General features: G+C 40.3%; 1 protein-coding gene across 1 annotated transcript; it reads right to left on the minus strand.

Annotated features, from left to right (window-relative positions):
* Window positions 1-256: 256 nt before the first annotated feature.
* On the minus strand, window positions 257-19,289 carry IPPK (inositol 1,3,4,5,6-pentakisphosphate 2-kinase). The gene is made up of 14 exons (XM_009996945.1): window positions 19,251-19,289; window positions 17,506-17,703; window positions 14,655-14,702; window positions 9,959-10,054; window positions 9,125-9,191; window positions 7,844-7,965; window positions 7,326-7,415; window positions 6,735-6,793; window positions 6,294-6,366; window positions 5,056-5,335; window positions 3,787-3,937; window positions 2,291-2,393; window positions 1,789-1,868; window positions 257-846 (listed from the first exon to the last, which is right to left on the minus strand). The coding sequence occupies exons 1-14, from the start codon at window positions 19,287-19,289 to the stop codon at window positions 621-623; spliced, it is 1,632 nt and encodes a 543-aa protein (XP_009995247.1). The 3' UTR covers window positions 257-620.
* Between the last annotated feature and the right edge of the window lie 200 nt (window positions 19,290-19,489).

Raw genomic sequence — 19,489 nt, forward strand, 5'->3', positions numbered from 1 at the left:
TTCAGAAGTTTTAAGTAGACACAAGGTGATCACCAAACTTCTGGAGGCAGTCTGGTGCCCTTAATCTCATGCATTAGTACTCCAAAGTGTCCTGCAGTAAACACAGTAGTTCCATACATCAGTAACACTTGAGTAGCCCCTTCAGTTGTATTTTCAGTGGACTTAATGCTGAAGTTTTATATTAGGTTTTGTCAGAGCATTCCCTCTTCCCAGTGGGTATAAGACTCAAAGCACAAGCTCCAAGGCAATTCTCTCATTAGTAATTAGGCTTTCTATGTTAGTGCAATACTTCAGGAAACCTTTACTTCTGTGCTCTTTCAATTCTAAGGAAATAGACTTTAGTATTAATTTGACCTGTCCTCTATAGTTCCAAGGTATGGCACATTATCTGTTCTGTCATATTAAATACATTCATTAAGGTTATATAGCAAATGTGTGGCTTAGTGCTATCCCATGTCTTTGAAAAGGCAATACCAATTAGGAATCATTTCTTAAAGCAAAAACATTCACAGCTGAAAAATGCACTGAACACAATAGAAAAAAAAAAAAACACCATAATTGTATTCCATTAATCTTTCACTTTCTAATGTGTTCAAATAAAAATAACTTCAAGGAAATGGTTACACTTTATGGAGAACTAATGTGCAGTCTTCATTCTCCTTAAAGAGACTGGACATAACGGGGTCATCTTTGGCCTGTACATTCTTCAAATAATAGTTTACTATCTTGCCATCCAGTTTGTGCTGATGAGGAATGCTTTCGTAAGGTTTTAGGTCAAGGTCCAGGACAGAAACAGAGAAGGTGAATCTTGATTTGGACGTTAGTACCACAGGTCGCTGCTCAGAGCTGGAACACAGAACCATGTTGTACATCTGAGTCACCGAATGAACATCTGTCATTTGTGTGTCCTGAGTCCCCTCACTAAAGTGACTCTAATATTAATTTAATTAATAAAATAATTTCTGGAAGCCCAAGAAATTAAACTTCAGCTAATGCAGCATTTAGGAATCTATAGCTCTAGCTTAGCCAGCCTTAAAGTGAATTTGCTGGCATCTCTTCCAGTTGTTTTCCTTTCAGCTTCCACACATCTGAACTCAAAACATTATTGTCAGTTACCATGGCTTTGTACTGCCCAAGTCCAGTCTGTTCCTAGGCGATATGCACACAAGGCCTTCAGAACTAGCAGAAGGAAGAATCACTGCAACTCAAGGTAATACAAATGTAGCATCAGACCTAAGTGTCCACAGATACTGAAGGACGGAGGACTTAGTAATAACAAGTCATCTACATCACGAACACTTAATTCAGGAGCTGCAGGGCAAAGGCAGAAAATAATATTCTCTAAAAAAACCAAAGGCTTTGGTAAAGCAAATTCCCCTATGTAAGAGCAGACTATTATTGCTGACAGAAGATTGATAATATTGTGGCAAAGCCACCTGTCTTACAGCAAAATATGCTACCTCTTGATTATTGCCTTACTTTTAATCTAATTACGCAGTTAAAGGCAACTCACCTTGAAAAATCTCTCATGCAAAAAATTGTACCTGGTTAAGACTGTGCACATCTACCATAAATAGTCAAATTCCAAGAAGGGAATAGATAGAAAACTTCAACCCTTTTTATCAACTTAAAACTTTTTGTAAACAAACATTTGTCTTAAATCAGAACTTCACCTTATTAATATGCTCACAGCCAAACATTTGGACACCACCACCCCCAAGTTACAACTGTGCAAATGCAGCTTCAGTTGCTCTCTGAGCAGGAGTCACTCACAAGCAGGTCTCTTACCATTCATCTTGTAGACAGGGTGAAAGGGCAATCATGATGGAGCAGTCTTTAGCAGTCATGGCTATTCTGTACTGCTGCACCTGTGAAAGACAAAAATAACACTCACTTTCTATTCTATTTGCATTTGCCTTAGCAAAGCATGCCTTTCTTTATAAAAGGTGTCAGTAACAGATGGTTAGCAGGAGCAGGTGGTTTTACAGCATCTGCTACAAGATGGATGGTTATTTCCTACAGATAGTTTTCCTGAAGGCCAAAGCAGCACCAGTTCATGCAAATACTTCCTCAGTCAAGAAAGCGAATAACCAGCATTATTTTTTTCCTTCAGATCTGGTGCTAAACATGTTCATTGTTAACTGCTTCTGCTACCAAGGTACATGCTGGCACAATTAAGAGCTTTCACCAGGCCAGTGGTGGAGCCAGCAGGCTGTCCATCTGCTCCTGTAGCCAAATGTTTACTGAAACTCACAAAGTAAATAAGCTTCAACAACACGTGCAGAAGTACCTTTGTTAATGCAAACGCTACTGTCCCGTCATCTTCCGTGGAAAGATCTAGCAGCTTCTCATAAAATGCTTCATTGTAAGGTCCATCTATCTGCAATGTACTTCTAAATAAATGTTAAAAGCAGATTTACAGACAGCCAAGATGATTTACTGATTTTCAGTAAGGTCTTTCTTCAGCAGCCCAGATATTCAGAAGAAAGAGTAACGGTAATAAACATGGCAACAGGTTAGTGCTCTAACACCATAGTTAGTCCCTCATCCTCACATCACTTAAGATAACACTGTTTAAGGTTTGGAGTTTGTTTTTTTTGTTTGAAAAAAGATTTCTGAATCCACTGCCACCTGTGTATCACTACAAGAACAGTATTTTTCACAAAAATGGGTAGGTTTCAAAATCTGTTAGCCTGCAGGAGCTCCCAGAAAGCCTTGCTGCAAACAATGGGTGTGCACACTGACCTGCCAAGGCCCTGCTCTGCCCCCAGCCCCCCCTGCAGACTGGCAAGAGGCAGGTGTATTTGGCCTCCCCTCCTTCCTTCCCACAGTAAACCCTGAACTCCAGCAGATCCCGACAAAGCAGGGTTTGCAGCACTCTAACAGCCCCCAGGTGAAACTATAACTTTTCTATGTATTAGTTTCATGTATAAATACATAAGTAAGCCTCACTGCAAGTTATTTAAGCAGAGCTTAAGGCCAACCCACCGGCATGACATACCCCTTCAACTCCCCCGGGAGGCCAAGGGAGCTCGAGGAGCAGGAGCAGATGGGTCTCGGCAGTGAAGCCAGCGTGCCCTCCTGTGAGCAACGGCCGAACTACAGGCACATTCCAGCCCAGCCAAGGTCTTTTATAGCGATTATCACTACAACTAATAAGCTTTAACTGAGAACAAGTGTAGCTGCTTGCAATGCCCAGTATTTATTCACCAGACTAGAAATACTGTAAGAGAAAGGGTCCTGTGCCTCAAGAGTGATTGGATCGCTTGTGACGTGGGTCACACTCAGCTGGACAGCCCCAGATCCACACCTTCTGCAAGACCCTGCAGGCTGAGTACCACACTCAGGGGTTTCTAGGGGCAGGTTTAGGTAGGCCAAGGTAAACTTGAGAATTACTGTAAAGATGTCATCATTACTGCAGACCCTGGCCTAGGTCTGCAGGTACTGAAGGCCTGGGAAACCAACCATCCATTTTACTGTATCTCTCCTCAAATATACACCCTCTGCTAAGGAACAGGGCATTTTTTCTCTTACCCTTGTTGTTATGGGAAGTTGTGAACTTCCCATACTCATTACCTAAAAATTCAGGTCAAAGTGACCGACATTAAAATTTTAAACAAAACTCGTATTTTTTAATCTGCCATTTCAAGTTAGAAATGCATAATATACAATGCCATGAAAGAAAGTTGTACACAACAAGAGAACAAATTATTGTATCTGCATAGAGCCAATCTTGTCTGCACACCTCCTTAGTCAGAACTGAATAGAAAAGCCACTAAGTCTTACCTCTCTTCAGGAAATTCCTCCAAGTACTGCTCAACTCTGCTGTACAAGGGATAGAGTCCTTCAATATCCAGCATGTCAAGCATCTGAGCCTGAAGGGCTTTATAAAGGAGACAACCCCTCGGTAATCCAGAGCTTTCCAATTTATGTTTACCTAGAAGAAAATGTATTTTCAAATAAGGCAAACATGACTGTTGTCTTCATTTTGACATTATGTATGTTCTTGTTCCACAAAGCAAATCTAAATATTCTTTAGACCAGTCACAGGGGAAGAAAAAGGGAAAAGAAATCAAACCAAGCCACTTGTGTTTCCAAATACTAAAGTGCCAGGTGCATGTACTTACCTGCACATTTCAACAGCACATACTTGAATGCAGAATAAAACACTTGATCTGTAACTCTACAAATTAACTGAAAAAACCCAAACCCCACACATTCCATTGCGGTCTGCTTGTTTGAGTCTGCAAGAGACATTTTTATATGAGTTTAAAGCCACCACAAATCACTTACAACAGTATGAACTGTTGGCAGAAAGATATTGGTTCTTTTTCATATAGTATAAACAGATTTGCATTTGCTGTAATTTCTGTAAGAGAGCTTTCTCCAGCAAAACAGAACAAAACCAATCAGCAATGAAAAAGATCTTCCTCAAAAGCAGAGTAATAAAACATGCAGTTTGTGTTATTATGATAATTAAAAGCATCCTGAATAATTTGAGCATTCCAAAACTTAGGCATTGAGCAATGAACATGATTTACAGTTTCCCAACACTCACTTCCCATTCCTTTTCCCTCCAGTATTCATACCTCTTTCTTTGCCAGGAGCAGAGTAGTAGAAGAAAAGAGAATGATCTGCACCCTAGCTGGTGAGGGCAGAGAGGAGGAGCAGGGAGAGGCAAGAAATAGGTGTAATGTAACAAACTAACCAAGGACCTCATAAGCACACACAATATAAAAATTCCCCACTCATTTGAAATACGTGTGATGATTATCAGCTCAAACTGGTATTTTCTTCCTTATTTCCCCTACCACCTTCTAAGTTTATTTTTATCCCTGTCAGTAGGTACAGTGCTGTCAGTGCTCACTACAGGGTCATATTAAAAACAACTATCTGGCAGTTATGCAGCTCAGAACTTATTTTTTAAGTGTCACCAAAACCCCACTGTTTCCATTCTCATTTTGGCATTAAACAGCTAATGAGAAGCAAAGATCTGATTCACTCCGTGACTGATAACAGTTAATTATTGACAGTGCTCAAGAAACTATTTCTTACCATTTCTTACTAGCTCCTTATTAAAAGCACTTGCTTCACAGTAGCTTCTTCCTTGTGAAATGGGAACTGTCTTCATATCACCTGCCCTGCAGGCATCAGTACTACTTAGTAGCGTCATAGTTATAACATGGATTAGTTCTTTGATAATTGTCCTTGTACAGTGGGGCCCGCTGACCAGCCCATTGGAGGGAAAAAAGAAAGGTTTTAAGTGACGAGCAAGTTCATTCCAGTCAGAGACACAGTCCTGGTCATCTTTACAGCCATAAATTAGTTCCCCATTCTGCAAATTAGAAGAAAAAATAAATTATGCACTTCATGAAACCCAGTTATTCATACTTAGTTAATCAAAGCATCAGATTTAGTATTTTAACACACATAGCACAGAAAAATGTTACTAGATTAACAGTCCGCATACAAATACACACATTCCTCATCTCTCATAAATTTGCCCTCTTAAGTTTAAACAGACACCACAGGTAACAAAGGACCTTTGAATTAGGACTAAAAAGCTCATTTAAATCAAGTGCTACTTCCCCAACTTATCAACTCTTAAGTAATCAGACTAATAAAAGTGAACTGATACTGGTCACATTTTCCTATTGCTTCTTTCTGAATGTCAATAGTGAAAAGGAACCATGTGGAACAACCTTTTAAAAGGCAAACTGGAAAACAGGGCTGTAAAAAGGGACAGAAAAGGCATGATAGTTCTCTGTACAGTTTAAGTAATAAAAATAGGTGGTTTAATACTGAAAATAAATTGTACAGAATCCTATTTCCTAGAATTAGTCTGAAAAGAGGCCATCAGTTACTGCTTTATATTCTTCCTACATTAATACCACAGAAAGGTAACTTCTTCCTTCCTCAGCAAGGCACACTGTGCATCTGGCTTGCATGGGGGCTGCAACAATAGTTGGAACCAAATATTTGCAAGAATATGCAAGTTCTTTAACTTCTTCCTCCTGAAGAATCAAAGTTTTCAAACTTTGGTCATCTTTACAAGTCCTTTCTATTAGTTGTTCCTCGTTGATTCTTTCAGACTGATCATTTCCGGGAGATTATTGCTTACCTGTCCTAACTGGAAATCTAACTAAGAATTTTCCTGTTCTGTTCTTTTGGTGTAGTCCAGTGGTGATGGTGATGTGGTAGGTTTGAAGTAGAACCTTGACTGTTCAGATGCTGAAGTCAAGTAGTTTCAAAGCCAAGACAAAAAAGGCAAGCAGAGAGATTTGATTGCTTACCTTAAATATTTTCAAGTTGTTCTGTGCCTCCTGTAGTAAGCTCTTTAAAGCAAAGTGCATTCTCTGTTTATTTCTAGGGGAGAAATAGAAATCAAATGTTTTATCATAGCCTTTTAGCTGTTTACACCCTTGCTTAGAGGGCTCTGTGGAATCAGAGCTGGGCACCTGAAGTGAACACACCCATTATTCACACGGAACTCACCACAAAGACTGTTGGTAATTAGAACTTCAAATCCAAGTAAAGTAAATAGCTCTTAGGTTTCATGCTATGTAGCAAAAAGCACTAGTACATTGATAAGCTACTGATTCCTGAAATTGGTGCAAAAAGCACCAGAAATACCCACTATAACAGTCAGACAAGCAGGCATTGATCATTATTAACACTGCATGAAAGTCTGTGCAAGTAATCTGAGAAAGAAATCAAGTCAGACACTTCCTTACCCTGAGAAGAGATCCAACGGGCAATATTTACTTGGTCGCTTCCATTTTCCATTTGCTACCTGTGAAAACCCAGAGCACTGCTGTTCACACTTGCTGGAAGAACTACTCTCAGTTATTCTAACAGCCAGGTGTATGGCACTAACAGTGTCTGTAGAAGTTCTACAACATCAAAAAGCCTTTGAATGGACATTTAATGACTTCTAGGGGTCTTCCTCACTCAGTTCACTCAAACTGCATTCACCAATGGAATGCATGGAGAAAGGTCCCACTAAGTGACAGTGAGGCAGTTACACCATTTCAGACACAGAATGGACGAGCCCAATGGATTCCCTGTGGGTTGGGTGCTGTTGGAGGTTATGGAATGCCACGGTGCATCTGGTGAGCTATCAACAGTGTTAATACTCCTCAAAGACTAATACTGTATTTGTTTGCTTCCAGCTTCCCACAGAACTTGTTCTCTCACTAAACAGATTCACACCCAGCAACCCAAACGTGAATCCACCTCCTGTCTTTGTCATATCAGAGATTTAATAGCAAATAAAGGACGGTACAGTCAAGGGAAAGCAGGATGACAACTGGAAAAAAAATTACCTTTAGATGCTGATGCATACAGTAACGACACACCTTGTGCTTTATCTCCTGTGAAACGTGGCTGGAAAATGGAATGAAGCCACACTTTGGCTAAAACAAAGAAAGACAAAAGATGATAAATACAGATGTATTTCTGTGTGTGAGGACAAGGGCACACAGTATGTACATCTTTCCAGTTAAAGGAAACTTAAGAAAACAAACAAACCACTCAGCAGCAAACAGTTAAAAACTTAATATATGTCACTGTATATTATTCCCAGTTGTTATTTTAAAGTCCTCACTTAAGAAATAAGGACAGACAAAACTTCTGTGGCCTGTAAGAAAGCCTGGTAATACCTGGGAATTTCCCAAGTTTCAAAAGATCAGGAATTGGAAGGGGAGGAGATCTTACACCCTATGTGTCACCACGGAAGCGGTGAACTCTGCCTTGCCCCCCCTTCTGTGTCCCTTTGAAACTGGTCAGTATGTGCTTCAGAAGGTACCATGACCCCCCAGCAGGATCTTCTCCTATTCAGTACCTTAATCTCAATGCAGAGGATGGGTCGGTGTTCCCCGAACCGGTGGGTCTGCAGCCTGGTGAGGTTGGGAAGGCACATGGCGTAACCGCTTAGAGTGTCCATGTCTTTGTCACAGCGAGACTCTGGGGAAACAAACCAACACCAGACATTAGGTCTGGGGATGGTTATTTTGCTCTGTAGTTATATTGTTCACCAGGTGGGGTTTCTGGCACTGTAGAACTGTTTCTCATAAAGGCGAGGAGGACAAGACAGCAAGAGTGTCCTATGTTCACTGTATGTTAATTATTTCCTTTTTTTCTTGAATACCAGATTTGCCTTCAAGGAACTTGGCTAAAACAGGAGTTTCTGGCTCTTCTCAAGAATGTTTGAGAACTTAAGATGAACAAACCATGAGGGACATCTCCCCTTTGCCCATTTTAGAGCTTACACCTCACTGTACTTTTTGCCACACATGAGGAACAACAGCCCACATGTTGCTGACTAAGGATGATTACACCAATTTCTGTAGCACTTTACATGGAATACGTCAAAGGTTGCCAAACTTTGAGTCTTGCAGCTGGTTCCAGAAGGTTTCACAAGGTCAACACACCCTCCTACACTTGTCCCCCTCAGTTCCCCCATCCAAGGGGACAAGAAAAGCTGTAGGTGCACTTCACTGCTGGATAGGGACCCCAGAGCAACACATCAGTCAGGAGAAATCAGGCACAGCCCCATATTCCAGAGTGACAGCACAGCTGGGACACTGCACTTCTCTGGCAGTGAGACATGCCAGCTACCAGGAAAAGAGCCATGGGAAGGAGGCAGGTAGAGCTGCACACTGCCTGAGCACTGTGACTCGTAAGATGTGAGATGCTCAGCCCCAAGTGAAACACTGACACTCCAGATAATTTCCTGTGGAGTTTCTGAAAACATCTTCCTTCCAAAGCACTGCTGCACAGGCTGGGAGCAGAAACTGATGGAACGGAAACAATTATTTCAGGACACATCTTCCACCTTCCTCACAGACCTTTGTAGAGGACATCAAGGTGAAATCTTGCTCAAGAATCAACACACACAGGCTCTCAGAGGATCCCTCTTGCCAAATTGATGAAACTAACATCAGATTCAACTTTCAATATAGAACACTCCCAGTCTTTCACAACAAATTTTCAACTTGTCTTTGTCTAAATAGTTTTAAAAGTTCCTCTTATTTTGAGGTATGATGGTTTTTTTACTTTGCAATAAAGCACAGTACTTTACAGCTTGATGAAGACCCCTTTTAATATCATCCCTGGCACTTACCTGGCCTCTCTGGCTGAATTTTTAAACAGAGCTGTCTTACGAAGTCTAAAGGCAGTTGGATAATTTCCTATTAAGAAAACAAAACACAAAACATATATCACAACAGAGAAAGTTAGACAGTCTTAGAATACCAAGGTTCAGTGGATTTTAACAAGTCTACTAAACTGCACAGTCAGCAGCTTCTCCCTCTGATTAACTGTCTACATGAAGACCTGTAACTGCAATCACATCCAATACTCACTCACTATGAAAACCAAGAAAAAAACTGAAATAAATGTGTAAGACCAAACACTTTCAGTGCAAATTTAATGTCCAGGAAGAAATTTGCATCTTTTTGCCCTTTTCACAAATGAAAGAGTCCCATTTCAACCTGTCCCGTGTCTCACATCCCGCCTTTCCAAGGCAGGATTGTGCAACTCAGGTTCCAGGAGAAGGTGTAACCTTTCCTCTCAGATATCTGATGTTCAGATAAGTAGATCTGGCTGCTCTGAAGTAGCAGGGAAAAAGGTTACAGAAACCCAGACAATGCACATGAACCAGATTTCTCCCCTTGTTTTGCACTTAGTCTAAAAATCTCTCTTCTCACATCATTCCCCCTATTCAGGGCAAAGAAATGACCACTCTTCTCATCAGGAGCTTGAAATAGCTCAAACCACAGAGAACAATCCAATCACCTCTTAAGTACAGAGCAGGATTTTGTTCGGATCCAAATGCTTCTTGTGTATCTTGCTCAAGAGTATCTGCAAACCCTGTTCATTCTTTTTACTGTCAGTGTTCTCTGAAACACTTCAGTGTTTACAGTGTGTAAGCCATTTATTGTAAGAAAACATTTACCCCATGGTGAACATAGTTCTCCCCAAAGAACTGCTTCATGACATGTTTTCCAAAGTCTACGATGTTTTGCAGATGGTGCAGTATTTCCTCGGAAGTCTGGAAGACACAAACATGGTAATTTAGTTCAGAACTAATTATAATACTCATTAAGACATATTACATACTAGTCAACGATTTAGCAAAGTAACTTAATTGCTCTACAGAGTTTGGTTGGTCAGTGCATATGGAAATTAAATAGACAAATGAAATGTGTGATAGATTTGTTTCCCTCCCACCACCTGAGGGCCTGGGAGAACCAGGACAATGATCAGAACAGATGATTCTTCTTAAGTTTCAGGGGGAAAAGGACAGAGAAAATAAAGGGTAGAAGAGGGAGAGATTAGTCAAGATCTACGCTATTATTCTTCAAACAGCTCAACAAACTGTACCAGAGAGATGCACAGCACACCTTACCAAGGGTGAACTTCACCTGGAGATTTTGGAAGAGAATGGCCACATGACAAACTTCTGCATGAACAGCTACAGAATGTGCCAAGTGCTGCCCCAGACAACAAAACATCTTACTCTAATGTCATCTTCCATTAACTTTGTTACGTGTCTATACACAAACACTAAAGTTCTTCTACAAGACAAAAAATGCCAAGTGAGATAGAAACTGAGCTAGAGGAGTAGTGGAAGCAGGACAAGAACATTCGTGCAGTCTGTGACAGAGCTGCTCATTGAAGAGGTGGCAGAGAAGCTTTACAACAACACAATCCCAGCCTCAGCACTCCAGCACACACTGGCTCTGCACAGGAGGTGGCTGTTATGACAGACAATCTCCAAGCCAATTAGCCTGCCACTGTACACTGCAAAGCACTCAACCTTAGAGATTTACTCTTGGGATTAAGTAACAGTGGAGGAAAAGAAAGTGCAACACTCATATCCAAGTTAGAAAACCAGAAAGGAAAAATAAGACAAGCAGGAGAAAAAATAAACAGCAGAGTAAGAGAAAATGAAATGCTAGGAGAACACTCCCATGACAATCTAGAGAAGGGAGGAAAGACAACACCCAACACAAATTTGAGATGTTTACAGGTGAAGAAAGATTGTTACTAACCAGGCAACTGTCCTAGCTCTGTTTTATCACTATAGGTAGATTTTTTTTTTCTCCACCCAGAACCATTTGTTACTTAACAAACTTACATGAGTTGTGTAGGACTAAAATGAGCTTGTTACTGTAACACAGTTCTGCTAAGGCTACATACTGAGTTTAATATTCTTCCTCTGGCAGGATTCCCTGTCCAGACTGCAGCAGCAACACACGCTACTGCAATGTGCAATTGTGCTTTACGGAAAAAAAGTTACCCCAGTAAGGCAGATTAAGTATACACTTCCCTCAGTGACAAACTACACTACACACTGCTGCTTCAGTGTGCAAACACCAACCAAAACCCCAGCACTTTGCAGCAAGTAGGAAACATGCAACTCTTCCAAAGCACTTAGACAGCATTTCCATCATTCCATAAAGGCCAGGACAGCATTTATCCTATAAAATGTTTTGCATAATGTATGTGGAGCTCTTTCTCAGAATCGCTCTCCCTGAATCTTTCTAAGAGAGCCACAAAAAGCCTCTTCACAACAGGCAACATCCCACTACTCCAGGCTTAGAACAAAACACACACTAAGGTGCCTGAATTACTTCCTCAACTGCAGTCACTAGGTCTTAAGAAGTGGATATAAGAAAAAATAATTAACAGGCAACAGATTTCTGCCCTTCTAATGACAACATAGCCTTTCTCTAATTTATACAAAGTGAATGGTGAGAAGGAATGTCACATCACCTGGTACAGTAACAGAAATCTCAGCTAATTCCCACTTACAGGTTATTCTGACCTGGTTTGCTGACAGATACAGCACCCACAGACTTTTTTTTAATCATATATATAAAGTATACACACATGCTAGGAAGTAGGCACTTTGGAAAATCAGGACAGTCACTGCTGCTACCACTACAAGGAAGGACTTGCCAGTTAAGATCAATACAACTTTAAAATTATAAATCAAGCTTATGACACCTGCTCACCTCCTTTTAAGAGCAAGTATTTTTTACATACATACCCTAAATAAGAAACAATTAGCAACATGCAATTAAAATCATTCCACAAGTCCTGACACTTGAATTTATACTCAAAAAATGCAAGCCCCAGAATTACATTATTATTTTTCATTAAAACACTGAATGGCAGCAGTAAGATTGCAATTCCTAATAATAACACCACCTTGTTTAACTACTAGGTTATCTAGTCCAATTCCTAACCAAACAGTATAAATCAAGCAGTGTCCAGACTTCTCCCCCTTTTGAGCAGAAGAGGCCGAGGTACATTTATCCCATCTGAATTTCAGTGTTTGTCTCACTAGAAAATACTTTACTGCCAGTCCTTCTTTCAGAGTTGCTTATGCTAGATGAGCTACACTGTCAGACACAGAGAGGTGACACTTTGTATCTAACCCATCCTGCACCAGTCAGGAATACAGCCCCTAACATGACTTTCTCCTCCACAGCTGTCATGTTGTTATATCCAAGTTTTTCCCAGAACTCCGATTCTCCAGGATTTGTTTATAGATCTGAAGATTAAATATTTATTCTCTCATTCTGCTCCAAGAAAAACTAAATTAAAAAAAAAAATCACCAGAATAATTAAATATATTCAAATTACATAATCTTCTATTTAGAGAGCAAAACCAGAAGGAATTGTGTATCATGAAGTCCACACAATCACAATTCAAGGCAAAAGCAGAATAGTGGAGCTGGCCACAAGCCCAGTGTAGCACTTCTACCTGCCCCAGGGGGTTTTGCTCAGACATTTATCAATCTAAGAGTGTAGAAGAGCCCTTGCAGACGTGTACTCCCTCACTGTGTGCACCCACAGACAGTCTCTTTGCTTGCCACAAAGGTAAGCTGAGATGGGTGCCTGTCTGGGGCAACTCTGAATGGAAGCTTTGCTAACAGCTCTGAAACCCAAACTCTTAGTGTTTCATCAGCATCAGCTCACAGAAATACCTACTGCCATCTCTCTACTGCTTGGTTGGGCTCTGAGCAATTGCACTAATCTGTTTATGCAGGGATAAAAACATCCAAGAAACTGAGCAGTGTTCAAATACTAACAGAACATCATGTCCAGGATTATTTTTTTTCCTTGTGTTTTGCTATCCCCATCCAAAAAGCCCCACCCGTGCCAGAGCAGCCCTCAGAACTGTTATCAGCTTGGCGCTGCGGTGGGTAACTGAAGAGTCACTTCCTGGCTTCCTGTGTGACTCTCATACTGTGTTGATTTTTAAAAAACAATTACAGTGCAACAATCTCTTTGGACTTAAAAAAAAAAAAAAAAAAAAAAAAAAGAGGTTGAACTCAGTGCTTTGCTTTCTTAAATAAATGGCAATAGACTTTTTTTACTTGAACTAATTCTCTCTGCTATGTTACACATTGAGACAGACACTGCTTCCCTTTCTTCCAACCCACTGGGTTCTTTCCCTCTTCTCAAAAAGCTCCAAATATTATCTTGGATTACTACAGGACATATTTTTGAAATCCTGCCACTATAGTAAATAAAAAATTATTTGAAACACACCTTAGTTTTACCAGACTTTTTTTCAAGCCAAATAGTAGCACAAAGGCCATCAAATAACTCATATAAACACTGTAATAATGGATTTTAACTTCTTCTGATTTCCTCTGATCTACTTCAGAAACTTCTCCTCTTTTGCCCGTTGTTAAATTGAACACATTTCACATTCATCTTCCTGATTTAGAGCAAAATGCCCTTCCTATATATTTACATTCATCCTTTTTCTTTTTTTCCTAAATTAAGCACTCCCCCCAGCTCTCAGAACAGCCATAATGCTTTTTATACTTCTCTCTCATCACAACAGTGCCACTGAGCCTCACAAAGCTGTGCCACAGAACCTGCCCCTGGATCAACCCATTCCCTGAATCTCTCAGGTAACACACCCTAAAGACTCCCCATAACCTTGAGGAAATGGCAGAATTGGAACCTTTCCCCTTGGAGCACTGCGTTGACACTTCACTTTTACTTTCCACCTTTGACTCTTGATCAACTTTATCCCTATTAAAGCAAACCCATAAAAGGTAACTTGCTGTAGTTCCTTCTCAAGCAGAAAAACCTCCTGCCACAGTCCTAGAAACAGGCAGACTGTGTCCCACCTTGTTCTTTTTGCAACAGGACAATAAAACCACTCACTCACAAGGGCTGTTCTGTGAATATTTCATCCACAGCTTGTTACCTGCGGAACAGGCAGTCAACAACAGGCCTTTATCATGATGCCAGCCCTGTTCCTCTTCTGTCCCACGTAGCTACAGCCCATAAAGCTGTCCTTTCTCCCTCAGCACAGCCCCGCTCCAGCAGGTTGCTGTGCAACACTGACACTGTCTCTGCTGCCCCAGCTGTCCCTGCAGCAGCCACACCTCTTACACTGCAGCCTGAACATCTCTCCCACACAAAGGTCTCAGTACCAGCAGGCACATCACCTGAGTTACCTAAGAGGACCCTCCAGTTGCCAAAACCCCAGAAAGACAGGCACATCCCCTTGCTCTTACTCCTGTCAGTCACCGTTCTTTCACACGTTTCCTCTCTCTCTTCAGACTGGTTATTAGCTTACCCTAGGGCTTTTACCAACAGCAAAGGTTGATTCTTACCTTATTCTGGTTTGGGGGGGACTTCAAGAACCGCAGCACCACGCAGCGCTAAGGAGAGGAAAGAATATGATTAGTGTACATCATCATTTCTGAACAGCACAACTATCTGATTCCCCAATCCACCCCATCTGAGAAACGAAGGGGGGGAAAAAAAAGCAAAATAGGCATTTCACATGGTTATTTGACTCAATTTGAAATCAAATACATCAGTGTCTGTTCCCAGATTTGCCATCACTTTACTAAGGCAGCCACTCCACTTCAAGCCACCAAGTGTAACTGGGGATATATTCCCTTAGCCTACAGGTCTGAAAACCTGGTAAAACACAGTATATCAAACAAAAATCAGAAAGGCACCCTATCATTTTTGAGCCAGAGGTCTAAGCAAGACCCACTTAGATATCATCTGCTTACAATATCAGCACAGAATTACAGTATTAAGCAGGCACACAGCAAGCAGCCATTACCAGGAACAGCTTCCCAGCTTTACTTCCAGACACTGAGTCCTGCTACTTCTTACTTCCAAAAAGTAAACAGGGAACACAGGGACAAATGAAGCAGGTTTCTGAATATTCTATCTTAGAAAGACAAAATGGCACTATTTTTGTCATTTTTAAAATTTCTATCAAATTTTGTATCAAAACACTTCCATATTTACAAAGCACACAAATTCTAAAAACATCCTCAGCCTTTATTTTTAAAAGTTCAGATTAAAATGTTTTGTAGATGTCCTAAGTGAATCAGGCCCTTCTCCTTAAGCCTATTTAGAAGAATGTCTTTCAGCACAGAAGTCACCTGAAGTATCTTTATCTCAATGAAACCTTGCTGTAATTAACTGTGACACTTGGTAAATAGAATTTTTATATGAAAATCAAATTTTGACACAGCATTAAGGAACCTGCAGCCTTATCAGGCAACGTTCCACATAGCCCTGCCTGAGATTAGTCAAGTCTAAATATCTGATCCTCCAGGTATTTAGTTTCAGTGAGGTACTTCAGCCTATTCAGCCAACATGGATCAAAAGAACCGGGTACCACAGTAGGAAGAGGGAACAGCTGCTTTCTGGATCATTCCTAAACACACCAAAAAGGATTACATTCTATCTCAAGCACTACCCAAAAAGTACCAACACTCAGGTTGCAGACAAAATGGCAGAGCTGCAGTTCAGGTTTATGGATTCTTTTTCCCTTGCAAACTAATTGCCATTAAAAAACCTCCCATGGCACAACAGCACCAGATATACTCCATGTTTCAGAGCGGTCTCTGGACAATGCTGAGAAGGAAAGAGCTGCAGTTCTCTTTAAGTACCACCACCGACAGAAAGTGCAAGAGGAGAAAAGCAAAGCAGATGACAATGTGTAATCCAAAATTAACAAGAGACAGATTCAGGCATTGCCAGTGAAACCCAGAATCAGCCCCTTCAATATCTAAAAAGTCTCAAGCCAGAGTAAGTCTCACAGTTCACCTACATGTGGAAAACACCCTTAGGAACAAGGATACTTGGCTGGATTTTTATTCAACTTGCCCTGTATGACCTAAATAGAATGAGTGTTACTAGTTAGAAACTGATTATAATCACTTGGATTTTACAAGATTGCTGGGTGACAGACTTATTTTTACAGAGTTTCAACTGTTTGGATGAGTGGATCAGCAATGGAGTGATCTGATCATCACCTCTAACCAGTTCAGAAACTTGAGTCTGTAGTTCAAGGGTGTTGTAGATATTTATCTATTAATCAGTTTCCAGCCAACAAACTTCCAATCACCACTCTGGAAAACCCAACTGCTCTCACAGGACTCTGTGGTGTTTGTTCATCACCAAATCATTCCTGAAGAGGCTGCTAGGATAAAATTACCAAAATGGCAGAATAACACACTGCTTGTCTAAAGATGTCAAAAGGAAATAGAGCAATACTCAAAAAAAAACACTCACAGCTGCCCTTCAGCCAGCCAGTGCACATTGTGCCTTAGTAAGGCCATTAGATGACCAGTGTAAAAAAGAAAAAAGCCACCTACTTCAGAATTCTCACCACTGAAATACTAGCCCACTTTTTTCATGCTATTGCTTTACTGATTCACTCGACTGATCCTTTACTTGGAAATATTGTGGGTGGTTGTTGCCATGATGCTTTTTGTCAGTTAGCTTAAATGCCTTTGATTTTTTTATATATATATTTACAGTTTGAACATCAAAGATGTAACACACTTATCTGCATGCAAAAGAATGGCCCAAATCCAGAAGAGAACAGATTTCTTCAGACCTTCTCACCACTCCTGAGCACTTTGAGAATCAGATCAACTAGAACCTAATGCTCCCTTAATTTAATTCTCTACATGCACCTCTGTAGGCCCTTCCACTGCTTAACACCACTTCCATCAATCCACTATTACCACCAAAATGTTTAGTTCACTGGATAATAGTCCCATACAGAAAAACATATGAAAAAACTTCCCACTGCAAAATCAAGCAGAAAAATCCAAAGAAACAATGTATGGAGCAATGTAGTAGACACATGTAATACATGAAACACTAGGAGGCTTCACATCTTTTGAAGAAGCAAGACAAACAAGAAGAACAGTTAATTCAAAAGAAGAATTCTGTTTTTTGTTTTGTTTTAATTGGGCAGCCTTTCCTCTGCAAGCCTGTTCAGTACCCAGTTAGTGACAAAAAACTAAGAAAACCCCACAACATCAGAGCATCAAACACAACTGCTGTTACTCTCCAAGTAAAGAACTGAAGTGAGACTCTCACATGAGAGCACAGCAGTTTGGGCACAGCTAACCAACAAACAACATTCTTACTGGCATCCAGGACCATACTAGGGCTGCAACAAAAAACATTTCCAATAGTTACAGGAAACTCAAAATAAAGGAGAGCAACAAGGATACTGAAACTTGTGTCTCTCAAAACACATTCACAGTTGCTCAGCTCCCGAGATGATATCATCAGGAGCCTATGTTCTGGAAAAGCACTATCTAAAGCCACAGCATTTTGAGACTCCAGCCTTAACTTTATGGTCTCACCAAGGAAGGCAAACGCTTCTTCAGCACCCTATCACCAAACAATTGTTTATGTCAAATAATAACTGGAAGTTAATGGTTGCCAACAAGGAGATGAAGCTGTGGGAGGGGCTGCAAAAATGGCCTCAAATAAGTCACTGGCATCACAGAACCATGGGGAAGCCTGCACACACATGTCCTAATGTATTGCGGGAAAAGTAGTTTGCTGGTTTAGTCCCCAAGAAGATTATCTGCAAGAATTTTTCTTCTCCAAAGCAGTTACTACAGCTATTATTTTAATCTTACTTAGTGAGATCCAAAACCAAAGTAATCTTTGTTAGTTGAGGCCAAAGTATGACTGGCATCAATCCAGGTACTTTGGATTAGGCAGCAGCATTATGAAACCAAGATAAAAGCTTGCATTTATTTCTTCACAGCTTGATGTTTGATATTGGCCTTATATTTTCCAAAAATGTCTTCTAAATTTCACTGTCATAAGATAAAGCTACCATGCAGGCCTCACGAGCTAGAAGAGTTTTCAGAAGTTAAGAACAATTGAGGCAAATGTGTAATCTTGATGTTCCCCTTCAGAAAAAAAAAAAGAAAAAAAAAAAAAAAAGAAGCTCGTTTGCATCACTAAGGTTTTTAAAGGTTCCATCTCTTGCTACATTATTAACAAAGTCTACAAGCTGGTGCCAGTGTAGAAAGGAAAATTGGTATTAAAACAAGGTCAAATACTAGTAAAATTGTTTGAAAGTACAGAAAATAAGTGTCTTGTTCTGCTGGTACCACCCCAGCTCACACGCTTTTACAATAAGCTTCTGTATGACAATATGAAGAATGAGCCTGTCCAAACACAAAGCCTGGGAAACATCACTTCAGCTTCTGCTTTTCCAAATAAGCAGGTTCACGTCATTTGTTATTACTCTATTATTATTATAAACAGCATGTATTAACTGTTTTTGTCTAGAGGCAAAGCGTTACTCTGACATCTAGTTCTGCAACTGCCCCGTATGACTAGAAGAGATTTTATCTAGCTGATTTCCAACTTGTGTTCATATATGCAAGATCTACTGGTAGAAACCAAGGTACTTTGAGAAGCAACTTTTTAAGTTCCAAAAGGAAATCTTCCCACCCCCTCATCCTTCTCACTCCACAGTCTCATAAATGCCAGTAATTTTGTAAGCACTGTACATAATTTTGCATCACAAAGTTACCTACCTGTCTGCTCTACTCTGTTGTCAATACATTTATTTGGAAAAGGCATGTCATGCACAGGCAGAACAAGAAAACCCAGTTTAAAGGTGTCCATATATGGTTTTAAGTTGTCCATATAAAACTCAAGAGCTTCCAATCATAAACAACATGGGGGAAAACACTCCCAAAGATGGGTAACAAACCTTTCCCTATAATTATTGCTATACTCTTTGTTGCAACCAATCACACACACCATGACCAACTACTGCCTAAGGAGATAAAGACATGAACTGCTTCTAGAGAGAATGGGGCCTGGAAAGTGCCTTTATTTCTTTATACAGTAAAAACTGGTTATTTAACTCATTGTCTTTTGCTGAACCTGAAGAGCTATCAAGAACTTACCAAACACAGCTCTAGGTATGCCAGACCTGCTACCACCATTGCAGTTACTCAACACAGCCTAATCATAGTGAATTCACAACCATGTACACCAGTGACACCTACAAACAGTCCCTTCTATCTAGATTTCAATCAAAGGGAGGGAGAGGGGTTAAATTACACCAAACTGCCATTCAAGCCCTACTTGAATGCAGTGATATGCAAATACTCATTAATGACAGCTTCAGTGCTACTAAATACAA

Source organism: Chaetura pelagica, unplaced genomic scaffold (genome assembly GCF_000747805.2).
Source record: "Chaetura pelagica isolate M959 unplaced genomic scaffold, ChaPel_1.0 scaffold24, whole genome shotgun sequence".
Classification (NCBI taxonomy): domain Eukaryota; kingdom Metazoa; phylum Chordata; class Aves; order Apodiformes; family Apodidae; genus Chaetura; species Chaetura pelagica.